We start from the raw sequence: 13,275 nt of genomic DNA on the forward strand, positions 1-13,275 counted from the left end.
GCCAATTTGCGGGATGCAGGGTTTCAGACCCAAGCTGATCAGATATTGAGGATAGGCCTTCATTAGTAATATCATAGACAACCCCTTTAAGGGATCATCTGACTTTTACCCAATGTAATACAGGCATTTTTATTAACTTGAGGGAAGAGACCTCTCATGAGCTTTTTTTTATTGGCCAGTTATATTTAGTGCAGATCTTCCAGATCATGGAAGCCCAACCTGCGGCCCTCCAGCTGTTCCAAAACTACAACTCCCAGCATGCCTTGACCGCCTACAGCTATTTGGGCATGCTGGAAGTTGTAGTTTTGCAACAGTTGGAGGGCCGCAGGTTGAGCATCCCTGTTTTAAATGGTCATTGATTCCATTTCAGCACAGTTATGCTAAATAGGTACTTGTTCTTTCCATCTGACTCCTACACGCACATCTGTCCTGCATCTGTCTCCAGTCTCATCTCTGGTTTCTCGGTGGCCTATGAATTAGAGTTTCCAAGAATATGTTAAAGGGGTTGGCCAGTTTATATTACTAGCTGCACATGTCCTGGTAACAGATGCATGTACCTAGTAATAAGCGTTATTAAACTGTCGGCACTGATGTCTGATAGTTTAATATGAATTATTCATATTTACACGCAGTTCCCCTGACCTGCGCTGGGAACATGGCTCTTATGGAGAGTTCTGTCCATCAGCGGCTTCCATCAGACAAAGGAACTTAAGTTTTTCTTAAGTTTTTTATTTATTAAACCTCTAATCACTGCAGGTCCAACTACTAGGTGTTGAGCCAATATACCCCTGTTAAAATGGAGAGATGGTCCTGCATGCTCGCTACTGCTCCACTATGTCCCCATCGGATTGATAGAGATAGCCAAGTACAGTACCCAAGTCATCATGTCCTATGTTTTGCAGTGTGGAGGCACGTACCCGAAAGCCCATGGAAGGGTTTAGGAGTGTTTCTATGGGCTTCCCATTTGTGCCTCTGCACCGCAAAAGATAGGACATGTCCTGTCTGTTTCCGTATCTTGCAGAACGCGGGCCCATTTTATTGGCAGGGCCCCCTCAACAGTATTATACAATGACATTATACACAGTGACACTGTAGGAAATGGACAGAGTGGCTGCCGTGCCTCGTCTGAGAGTGGGGGTTGCAAAGAAGTTGCGTTCAGAAATTTTCTGTGGGGCCCGGTCGTTTCTAGTTACGCCAGTGCTTTATATTCTTGCTGTGGCAAAGTTATACCGCATGGCACGTGTTTTTAGTCATGAAGAAGCTAATACGATTGGAAAAAGACGCAAGTCCATCAAGTTCTACCAAGGGATGGGTGGGGATGTGAATTTTAGGAAAGGAGAGTGAGACCCAGACTTCTACACAATTAATGTTATTTATTTGAAGAATTCCCTTTGTATAATGAAGTATATATTTGTAGAATATTATCTGTAAAGCACCTTGTATGACATACACGTGTAGCCCTGACACTGACGATGGCATTTCCTAATGTGCTTATTAGTTCAGTACGATACATGAGTTCCTCCCCTGTGTAAGCACTCTTCCCTTAGAGATTATCAGCATGCGTACTGTGCAGTCAGCCCCTGAGGAGCAGGCCTCACCAAGGTAACTGCTAACCCTTTGCTTTCTCGTATGAACACTTCAGAGTCTACGGATGTAGTATAGGTCAGATTGTAATTCAGGACAATTCACTGTAATATCACTTAGTGCTATTTGTGATTTTTTTTTTTAACGTGTTCCATGATAAAAAAAAAAACTGCTTAAAGGTATTGTCCAGATAATTCAAAGAGTGCCCAAAGGCATTGGGAATTGTGATAAGGTAATAAGAGAAAGTATACATCCGCTTCCAGTGCCTTCGCTCTGGTTCCCACCTGTCATGATTTGTTTACCTGACTGCACTGGTGATATGCCGGTATATCCCACGTGACCTCTGTACCCATTCACTTGCCTCGGTGGCACAGGAATGACAGAGATCCCGCGCCATACTCTTACGTTGCTGCATTGCATGGACACTGTCAGTTTACCCTCACCATAAGCAGTGGCAGCATAGCTGCAATAACTAGCTAGGCACTTGCCACCACTGCCGAGATGGGATATAACTCCATTCCTTGCAGTTTAACCCCTTAGATACTGCCCAAACATGATTGTGGCATCCTTAATGTTTTACAAGTAAAGGAGACTTCCTATGCGAGTCTATGCCTTCCCCCCTAATGAATGGCTGAGTTGAGAATAACCTTTTAAAGGGGTTGTCCCACTTGCCCAATGAGACCTGTGGAGAAAAGGATTTGTACTTGCTGCCCGTTGTGATGGTCTGACTCCTTTGGTTCTCCATGCTCCAGTTCCTTGCTTGTCAATGTCTAGAGTGGACAATGGTCATGTGTGTTTCACAGTAGCTGATGACTGCAGTAGTAACGTGTCCCCCCCAAGAGGCACATGACCCAGTGATTTGCCACTTGTGGGCACCTCTGCACTGCAGCCAGTCATTGGTTGCAGCAGCACACATTACCCCCTCTCCAAAGATTGACAAGCAGGGAACCAGAGTGCTTTCAACTGAAGGAGCTAGAACTCAGTGGTAGGAGCAGGTAAGAATTCTTTCCTCCACAGGTCCACTACATTCTGCTCAGTTTCTGAACATTACAGAAATGTTCTATATTGAACCACACCAAGATTGCACCTTTTACTTTTATTCTATAAAACAGAATTTAGTTAATACTGATACACTGACCCTACTCCAGGTATTCGTATTATTCTCAGCTAACTATAATGTTTCCTTCTTGTAGGTGAGCAGGAGCCAGCAATCAGCAGTGACTCTGATATATCTCTCATCATGGCAGTAGATGTTGGACTTTCAGATGTGGATCTTTCCACGGACCAGGACTGTGAGGAGGTGAAGTCATGAGCAGGTCTGTTGCTGAGTTCCATAGGAAAGATATAGAGAAGGGGTAAAGCAGTCGGCTCTCCCGGAGTTTGGACTATTCCAATAAGTAAAAACCACTCACCATCACCATAAGTCTCCAGTGCACTCCATTATGGGATGATCACGAAAAAAAAAGCAATAGCGCCAGATGCCTGCTGTTTCAGCACAGATCCTTACCCCGCAGGATTTTAAGCTGTGTTGACGTGGGAGCAGTGGCCTCCACATTTACTCACCCGTGCAAGACATCAGTCTTCAGGCTTCCCTGATGTGGACGGTAGACGTGGACCTAAATTGAAATCGATGATGCTGTTTTTAAGAAGCGATAGATACTTCACAATCCCACCTTTGTCATTTACCCAGTTTTAAACAATTTATTGTATCACCAATATCCTAGTCACGAAAGAAAATGTATGTCGGCGTCTCCGCCAAAGAGATTGGGATGGTCATGAATGAATGCCCTGCTCTTATCTGAAGGAAGCTATGACTGCCGGATGGGCACCCTTCCCAGAAGCACTTGAGAAGAAAATGTTTTTTGAGGGCCTGTGCCAGTTGCATGTGATCTGGCATTTGTCATGAACTGCATAAAGAATGTTAGGTACTAAAGTTACAATCTGTTGCTCGGAGTCATTAACGAGGCTCAGTGTGTGAATTAAGGCACACATTATGTTTTTGCACCATCAGTTTTAGATCCATATTTTAAGAATGTTGTTCAGAGTGTTTGACACTGTGCAGATAATTTTTATTTTATTTTTAAAATCCCCACTTATTTATTGTGGGGGAACCAGTCCTTTTGACTCTTAATGGAAATGTATGCAGTATTGTGCTTACACTACAGAGTGGCATATGTTTTTTCAAGAATAAATATATATTTTTTCAAAACAGAATATAACTATTAGTGGGTGAATAAAAAAAAAAAAACAAGGGTAATTAGGTGCTCTGATGTTGTGTAAGGTATCATACTGGCTCATGACATTCCATTATACTATGACCTATGACTTGATGACCCGAGACGCAAAGTATTTTTCCTGAGAATTGAATGTATTGGCATTAGCTACAATGAATTCTGTTTTATATTCTGGAAGCAAGGTTTTTATTTATCTAATAAAAAAATATAGTCACAGTTAGTTAAAAGTAGCTGATATTTCGTAATATGGACATTGGTAGCTGTAATATAATAAGTAATACAAATTGAAAGCCAAAAATTATGATATTGTAAAGCTGTTTAAGAAAAAAGATGGACATTTCAAAAGTTAATACATCAGGTGGTAAGGGTATTTGGTTGGCACATGGATGGAGAATATCTTAGGAATAATACCGTTTCACTTGTGCATCTGACGTTTGCGGTATATTAATTTACAGCAGACCTTGTTGTACAAGCTGTGCAGCTTAATTGACACATTGAAAATAGGGGCTTATCCCCTTAAGGACCATCCAATCTATTTTGTCGCTGTTCTAGAGAGGCTTCTGTGAACTCTCCTGCCGTATGATTGAACTGTAACTAACAGCTCTGGTTCTTAGAGCAGCCGATGGCTCTACAGCCAGGATCGGAGGTAGCTCCAGCCCAGCAGTAGCATGAACAGAGGGGATTTCCCCTGCTGATTGGGTCCCAGAGATCTGATCGGAGGCTGAGTAAGCCTTTTGCAGTCAACCCCTGAGGACCCAGAAAGGACCGCAGGAGTGTATGCTTAATAATTCTGTCATACAGCCAGACCGCATAATGTATTAGCATACAGCGGTATGATAATACATTATTATAAGTATAAAATCATTTTGTAAGAGAGTAGTTACTCAATGTAATTAATAAAAAATGTAGCTCGCAAAAAAATAAACTATTATTTTCATAAAATACATTTTATTGAGCATACTTTAAAAGCCAAAAAAGATACACTTATTAGGTATCCACACAACTGAAATAACAACCAAACTCATTTAACAGGTGATTCCATGTGAAAAATGTACAGTGTAAACGATAAAGTAAAAAAGCAATGTCAAAAATTGGTTTTCTATACTTGCAAGTTGCAACGCCCCAAAAATTATATAAATTATGAATTTATTTATTTGTACCCTCAAACACCACTAAAAGTGCAATTTGTGTAGCATAAAACTAAGCATTATAGAGCCATATCGATTTAAAAAAAACTGAAAAAATTAGCTGCCCATTAAGGGGTTAAGCTGCTGAAGTTGAGGAGTGCTCTACAAGTTAATGGCAGTGTTAAAGGGGTTTTCCAAGATTTCTTCAAAACTGCCAGAAAGCAGGGACTGTATGTAATAAAGGAAAAATCCTCACTCACCTTTTAAGTGTCTGATACAACCGTTCATGAAGCGGTCACGTATACAGCGAATGACATAACTGATGCAGGCCTGGCGGGGATCAGAGTGGTGGGGACCAGAATGGCGGCATTGGAGAGCCGAGACATTTAAAAGGTGAGTGAGTGTTTTGTTTTTTGTCATATTGGCCCCTGCACTCTAGCAATTTTTTTAAAAAATCTTGGAAAACCTATTAAAGACCTGTTGGTGTGTTACTGTGGGAACAGGGAATATTAGACACTAGTTCAGCCCCACTTTTTACAAGTTACATGTCTTAATTGTTTCTTGCCATGTACGGTATTCTATTCCACATTAGTACTCAGTCCTTACTAACCAGTCAACAAGATATTATTGTTTAAGGGGCAGTATGAGGGTAATAATAAAAAAAAAGGGTCTGCTTTGTCCCCCAGAAGTGACTCTACTCTTGTCCATGTGCTCTGCCTAATATTGCATCTCAGCCCCATTGAAGTGACGGGGACAGACACAGCCCCTGTTTATGGCCTAAAAGCTGATCCTTTATCTAGTCTCTTAAAATTGATTCAAGCATAATTTTTGAAAATGAAGCAACCAGGATATGACCTTAATAAGCAAAGGAAAAAAATTACTTGGCCTAAACAATACCATATTATATGACTTCTCTAAGCCACTCATTGTAGTTTAGAGATGAAGTTGTGATAGTGTATATCATTTAACTGTAATTCAAATGCTAATAGAAGATCATGGTAGTCATAATTTGTCTTCTATATAGATGTCCTATATGTTATATAAAACAGTACTGCAAGCTTAAATACCTTTACTATATACAACTTCCACAACCACAGAATTTCTTTACCCTAATACATATTAGCTGATCTTAGCTTCAAAGCCGCAATGGTTGAGCATGACATGACAATTCACCTATGAAAAATTAGTAGAGCCTCTGCTTCTCATTATGAGGTTTTTGCTGTTCAAGGAACTCTCAATTAAAAGTGCTTATTCAGCCATTAATTTTTTAAAGGCTCCTTATGATGTAAGATATTAAAATAAGTCACGCATCTCACCAGTCCTCACCATTTCCATTACAGCACTTCACATGCCTCTGCCGATGTCTGCTTCCTGTTCCCACCCAGTACACAGGAAATGACCACTCAGCCAATCACTGACTGTAACGTTGACCTTCCATTTCCTGTGTGTCAAGAGGGACCAGGAAGAAGAGACTGGCAGGGGACCTTGAAGCGTTGGGATGGGAACGGGGGGCATTGATAAGATGCATATGGCTTATTTTAAACATTTTCATCATGAGGAGCCTTTAAAAAAATAATTGGGCAGACAAACCCCTTTTTAATGAGTCTGCATAACTTTTTTTCAGAACAGATGTTAATCAAACAACTTTGAGGAGCACTTGTACTTCACCAGCATTTCAAGAAAAAGATTGACCTTTTATAAGAGTTGGGCTCTTCATATAGGCCAATAAGATATTGCGATTTTCAAAACAGAAAACCCATAGACCTATGCTGGCTTATGTCCTCGAAGCTTAGACAATGAATAAACCTCATCTTATCACTTCATGTTATGTGTCATGGGTGGTACTTTGTGATGTGAAAAATCATTACCAGTGATGTTTTACGTATATAGACAGCAGGATCATTGGTGTAGGTAGTTATGGACACCAGGAGAAGAACATTCAGAAAGGAAGATTTGAGTTGGAAATGTACAGTGGTTTCACGGTATTATTATTACATTAGAGGAGTTATGCGTTACAATATTTATGATCCTAGCGTGGAACCTGATTTTGACCATGATCCAGTTCTTATTTTAAGGCTTCTAACCAACAGTAATTTTTTAGGAGCCAACATCTTCATGTAAAGGAGATCTGAGCCACATACAATTTAAAAACTACAATGTGGCTAATTGCAGTAATTCTCTGCAAATAACTCTACATATTCACATTCTACATATTTATAATTTTTATTATGTCCACTCTTTAACATATCATGCCCTCAAACCTAACCAATGCCCTATTGTGAATAGTACATTAAAGTGGGTTTCCGGGAGTACAAAATTTGACCTGTTATGAGGATAGGTCGTGAATATCAGACCGGTGGGGTCCAACTCCAAACACCCCCATTAATCAGCTGTTTGAAGAGGTCACACCACTTCCGTCACCGATGTGGCCTCTTCCTAGGTCAGTGATGTCACATTCATTAGTCATATGGCCTGGGCTGCAATGCCAAGCTCAGCCGATGTACAGTTTACGGTACTGTGCTTGGCAAACTCACCAGAGTGCTACAGCCTCTTACAACAGCTGATAGGTGGCTTTGTTGAGTGTTGGACCAAAACCAATCTGGATAGGTTGTCAATCTTGTACTCCCGGAAAACCCCTTTAACTGATGTCCATGGTCTAAGCTAATTATAAAATTTGTGAACAACAACATTGCTTATAATTTTTATTTCCAACATTGCAACCCTACATTGTCACATCTCAGAGCAGAATTATATGCAATACTACCTACACAGTGATGGAAGATAACTATTGGTAGAATTAACAGGAGGTATACTCAACACTATACAAATGAGCAAGAACTTCATTGATCGAAATTACAATGAGGTGTCCGGGCCTGCCTGTCAGAACCACAATGGTTGTAAATTTCTCTCACCTCCTTTAAGGTGTGGTGATTTCATTGATATTTTCTGCTGGAAGCCTTGCATGAGATATCAGGAGAAGCAGAACACAACTCAAGGTAATGCTTCAAGGCATGTTGACCCTGTAAAATAGTAATGTATGCATAGATTGTATTGTGTGCATTAGTCTATAGCGCAGTAAAAGAAAAAGGTTTCTCCTGGATTCAGATGATTACCTTAGTAGATCAAGTTGTGTTGTCATTTAATTCCTTGAAAATTACCAATCCCTTGGATTTTGTAGACATGACATCACATGACTTTTTCCCCTTGTAAATTACTCATTTATCACCCTAGTTGTATATATTAAATCACAGTGAAAGCCCCACCTCTTATCCTTGCCTGCTCAGTGCAGCTATAGTCAGTATAATTATATAAAAGGCCCCTTTGCCTGTCCTAACCAGAATATTATTAATTACCTACATCAAAAAGACTTGAAAATACTATAATTATTTTTTTGTTAAAACAAAGCCTGTTACAAACAGTATAGCAATGTAATAATAAAGTGACATATAAGGATTTTCTCTTCTGCTGAATTTGTAGATCAGTTTAGAAGGAATCCATCAGAACAGATTACAGTATTTTATTATTATTTTATATATAAATCAAGTTCCAAAATCATAGCTTTAAAGAGGACCTTTCATGGTTTTATATTAATTGAGATAAATACCTTTACTTGCAGGGTACCCCCCACTGATGCTGCCATCCTGCCTGATTTTTTTTTAAATATCGCTCCTACGCCCTGCTGTGCCCCCTGTAGTATTCCCGCTCAGTATGTTAACACTGAGCATCGGTACAGGGAGGAGGAGACGCCAGGATTTCTCAATGGGTGTCTCCTTCTCTCTGGCTGTGCCGCGATCCAATCACAGCAGAGAACGTCACAGCCAGGAAGAGGGAGAAGCCCATTGAGAAACCCTGGCGTCTCCTCCTCCCTGTACCGATGCTCAGTGTTAACATACTGAGCGGGAATACTACAGGGGGCACAGCGGGGCGTAGGAGCGATATTTAAAAAAATCAGGCAGGATGGCAGCATTAGCAGGGGGTACCCTGCAAGTAAAGGTATTTATCTCAATTAATATAAAACCATGAAAGGTCCTCTTTAAGTTTTGGACATAGAAGCCTATTTTATGAAGCACCTCGAGGCTTTTCAATTAACACATTACACAATACACTTACTGTACATCATAGATATATATTACTAAGATTTTTTTTTCCCCCTGTATACTATTTGGGGACACACACAGCAGTTTATGTGGATTTTCTGTGCAGATTTTAGTACAGATTTCCCTGTGCATGCAAAAACAAATGTGCAAAGAGTAAAATCTGCAGTAAACATCTGCTCACACAATTGACTGGGAACTTCAAAATCCGTTCCACAGGTGAATTTATGTGCAAATCTCCGTACCAGATAGAAGAGATTTAGAAAATTTAATTTATTGAACTGGTCCTATATTTATGCTGCCGATTTTCAGCATAAAAAATAATTCTGATACGCACCGTGTACATGTGGCCTTTAAGTGCTTTAGAATTTAGTATATTTTTCTTATATAACATTCTTCTATATGTGACGAAAATTATGACACAGCTTAAAACATCTTTTTTTGGATTCCATAAAGATTGCCTGCTATAAATACCCGCTTTCTTTCTTTGTAGATCCTCTCTCAACCTAAATGTAGGAGCAATGAAGGGACATAGGGAGTCCATGTTTTTGAATGTTGAAATGTAAATCCAGCTTTCTATCAACAGACAAAAGTATGGAAAATATCCTAATGACTACCAGACCTGTAGTTATAATGACTCCTTCCCCCATCCAGAACATCATGATCACGTGAAGTAAACTGGCGGGGCAGGGATGGAGGAATTTACATTACAAAGATTTCTTTATATTTTTTAATTAACCTACCTCATATGATCCATGTCAACGCCATTTGCTTTCTGTTAATGAAGACATCAGATAATCTAGGTGCAGTTACAAGGATCCCTTATGGTCTAACAAAGTTTGAAAATTATGCAGCTCATGTGCTATGACCTTTAACTTAAAGGGAACCTGTCACCTGCAAAACGCATATTAAACCGACCACAGTACCTTACAGGATCCCCCAGTGTGTTGCTAATTATGTTTTTCTTTCCTCTTTGTGTTTCTTCATACTTGTTAAAAACGCAGTTTTAATGTCGGTTGGCGCTGTCTTCGAGTAAAGCTAAGCCCGCCCCTTACCCTTCCTCTCTACAATTAGATGGACGTGATGCCGTGATCGCGCTCTTCTAGCACATGCGCGGTACGCTGCCTGTTACAGCGTGATGGCTGGGCGCGCGCGCGATCGAACTGTCTGGCACATTCGCAGTCAGCAAAATGCAGGCGGGTGAGTGAGGATAGCGCTGTAACAGGCAGCCTACCGAGCATGCGCTAGCAGAGCACAGCAGCATGTCCATCTAATTGTAGAGAGGAGGGGTAAGGGGCGGCCTTCGCTTTACTTGAAGCAAGGAGGCCGCTGCCCCCTTGACTTCAAGCCTGACTTGGAGAGAGCGCCAACCAACAATAAAACAGCATTTTCAACAAGTATGAAGAAACACAAATAGGAAAGAAAAACATGATTAGCAACAAACTGGGGGATACTGTAAGGTACTGTGGTTGATTTAATATGCGTTTTGCAGGTGACAGGTTCCCTTTAAATGTATGATACTTAAGGGGTCATTCTGTAATACGTTATAATTACTGAACTGTTGTTAAAGGGTATAATCACCTCAATGATCCCCCTGCCACTCTCGTTCTGACAGTTCCTAGGAACCCTTTCGATCTCTCCATCCTGGTCCCTGTCGACAATCATTCACTGAGGCATGTCACCGCCTTTCAAGTCCAGTGTTGGATGCCAGTACAAACTTGTACTGGGGATCCCTAAGTGGTACAAGTACATTGTTGGGCACCAAGCTTATTCCCAACTATGCCATTTTGTTTATGGTGTTTTGGATGTTGATAACTATAATCTTAAGATGGTAATACGCCTTAGATAGATATTGGCTAAACACTTATTGGACTGACAGCTATTCTTTCTGACAACCCATTCACATACACACTCCGCTCTGCAGAGAATGCATGTGCTTGTAATGAATAGGCAACTTTCAGACACCTCTGGTGGCGACTTATCTACTGTGAGAACAAAGAATCGGCATACTGAAATCCAACACGCCCAACTGTTCTCTCTTCCAACATCAGACATCAGGAGAGAGTCAGTACTTGCACCATAGGTGTATGGGCACTTTTATATATGTAAGTAAAGTTAGGCAGCATAAGAATATACTTAAAGCAGGTATATTCTTTGGCTGCCATTTTCCACTGGTATGTTAACGGCTCATGTGATTAGGGAATTTTAATTTGCCCTGCAGCTCAGCACATTTATATAACATGATGACATCACTGCCATGCAATGGACAGACTAAATGAATTTAATAATTCATAGATCTTCGCCATTTACATAATTCTGTGGGTGATATTTAATTTGTATTCCCATTTCAATAAAAATGAGCCATACACAAGGGACAGTCGCCATGGCCCAGAGGCAAGTTTAGTCACTTGCCAAAAATGCACAAAAAATAAAGAAATATTCCTCTTAATGTATTTTTTTTAATGTAGATATTGTAATTCATAGTGCACATAGAGAACCATATAAAAGACAGTCACTCAGTGTATATTCTTTGATCTTACATGAGAACCTTGGGGGTCTGTACTCGCTGGGATTTCATTCCCGTTCTCACTGGTGCTTCACTGCTTTAAAGGTTTTTTTCACTGCTTTTAGTTTCTTAGTGATTAGTGATCAGTTAGTGAAGTGTTCACATTACATCAAAAATTCATTTTACTTTTAGTATAGATCGTGTACAAATGTAAATATTTGAAGCCTAATAACTAGTACCACACACAGTCACCAGAAGATACTTGTAGGAACTAAAAATGAATTGTTTCTGTTAAAATTAAATCTGTTAAATTTTACCCAAAACTGCCTTTAATAAATTGAAATTGACGTATTTATAGCCGACTTCAAGTATAGAAAACCTACAAAAACATGTTGAGCAGCAATTATTAGAATCATTCCATCAAAGCGATAGAACCACAGTAGACAAGTGGTCAAGTATTCATAGTCCCGATGCTCGGACTCCCATGGTCACTAGAACAGGGATCACAAGCCCTTCTTAGCGATGAGGATCTTGGATGGAGCGGTGGTCGTGCATGTGCCCTGCCATTCCATTCAGTTTCTGTAGACCAGATGGAAACCTCAAAGTCCTAGAACAGGGAGGCCCCAACGATCAGACGTTGATAACATTCATCTCTACTTTGGCTAGGCGATAAATGTTCATTGTGATACAATCACTGTAAGAGAGGTCTAATATAGCTGCGGTTTTCTGGATGACTGTGCCGTCTGTTTCTTCTTAGTATCAGACCCCAGCCTTATACATACATCCATATTGCGGCTCCATTTTGTACCAAACCCTAATAGGGCATCCCTAGCAGCGCATGAGGTATTTACTGTACCTCTATATGCCTCCAATTTGCTAGTTCTTTTATAAAATATCTGTGACCCCCGCACATTTATGTATTGTACTCCTGATATACAACACAATCGTTTCACACCTAAGATACTTGTTTGTGTGGTTCATAAATAGCACTAGGCCAAAGACATGCTAAAGTCAATGCATTCTGTCATGTTATAATATATGTATACATTGTTAATATAAATGCGCACGGTCGGTTTCCTATCAGTCCGGTAGAGCCTTCATTCATATTTATTGAAATGTCTTTAAGACAAATCTGAAGCTAAAGTATCTTATGGTAAAATTTACTGGAGTTTGGCATATTTATTTTTTGCCACAGAAAATGACATCATGTTTAATAGACTGGATTGTCATACATTTATTTCATTGTCAGATATTCTCCAACCACTGCATGGGATATGTATAGCCAGACAGGGTTAAAGAAGCTAGTATTGTGGTTATAGTGAATTGCAATGATTGCTTCAATGCAGGAATTATATTTATGTGATGAGTCGGTTGCACTTTCCATCTGCCCAACAAATGGCTTTTATATGTTTTTTCCTGCTACAAACAATAGATCGAATGGTGATTATTTTTCTATGAAAATAATTTCTTTTTAGATCCTGTTTAGGCTTTGTTCACATATGTGATCTGAACTCCGGCAACCTGATCCGGTAGAGGAACAGACTGCAGGAGCTTACCATATCCAGCATAGCGGGAGCCTATAGGGATCCGGGCGCTTTCCAGTATAAATGCCAGCTTTTGGTCTGACAAAAAAGTCCTGCATGCACAACTTTTTGTCCAGCCAAAAAGTCGGATCCCACTGTAGTCAGTAGGGATCAATAGGGATCCAGTGGTGCGCAGCCCTAACTCCG

At 40.2% G+C, this 13,275-nt stretch overlaps 1 protein-coding gene across 1 annotated transcript in view; it reads left to right on the plus strand.

Annotated features, from left to right (window-relative positions):
* Positions 1 to 8,508, plus strand: part of RNF150 (ring finger protein 150) — a 166,405-nt gene extending 157,897 nt beyond the window's left edge. Inside the window, exon 7 of the mRNA XM_044300698.1 lies at positions 2,778 to 8,508. Within this exon, the coding sequence (XP_044156633.1) occupies positions 2,778 to 2,896 (119 nt within the window). The 3' untranslated portion in view covers positions 2,897 to 8,508. The remainder of the gene's footprint in view (positions 1 to 2,777) is intronic.
* The last annotated feature ends 4,767 nt before the right edge of the window (positions 8,509 to 13,275 follow it).

The sequence above is a fragment of the Bufo gargarizans genome, chromosome 1 (assembly GCF_014858855.1).
Source record: "Bufo gargarizans isolate SCDJY-AF-19 chromosome 1, ASM1485885v1, whole genome shotgun sequence".
NCBI lineage: Eukaryota > Metazoa > Chordata > Amphibia > Anura > Bufonidae > Bufo > Bufo gargarizans.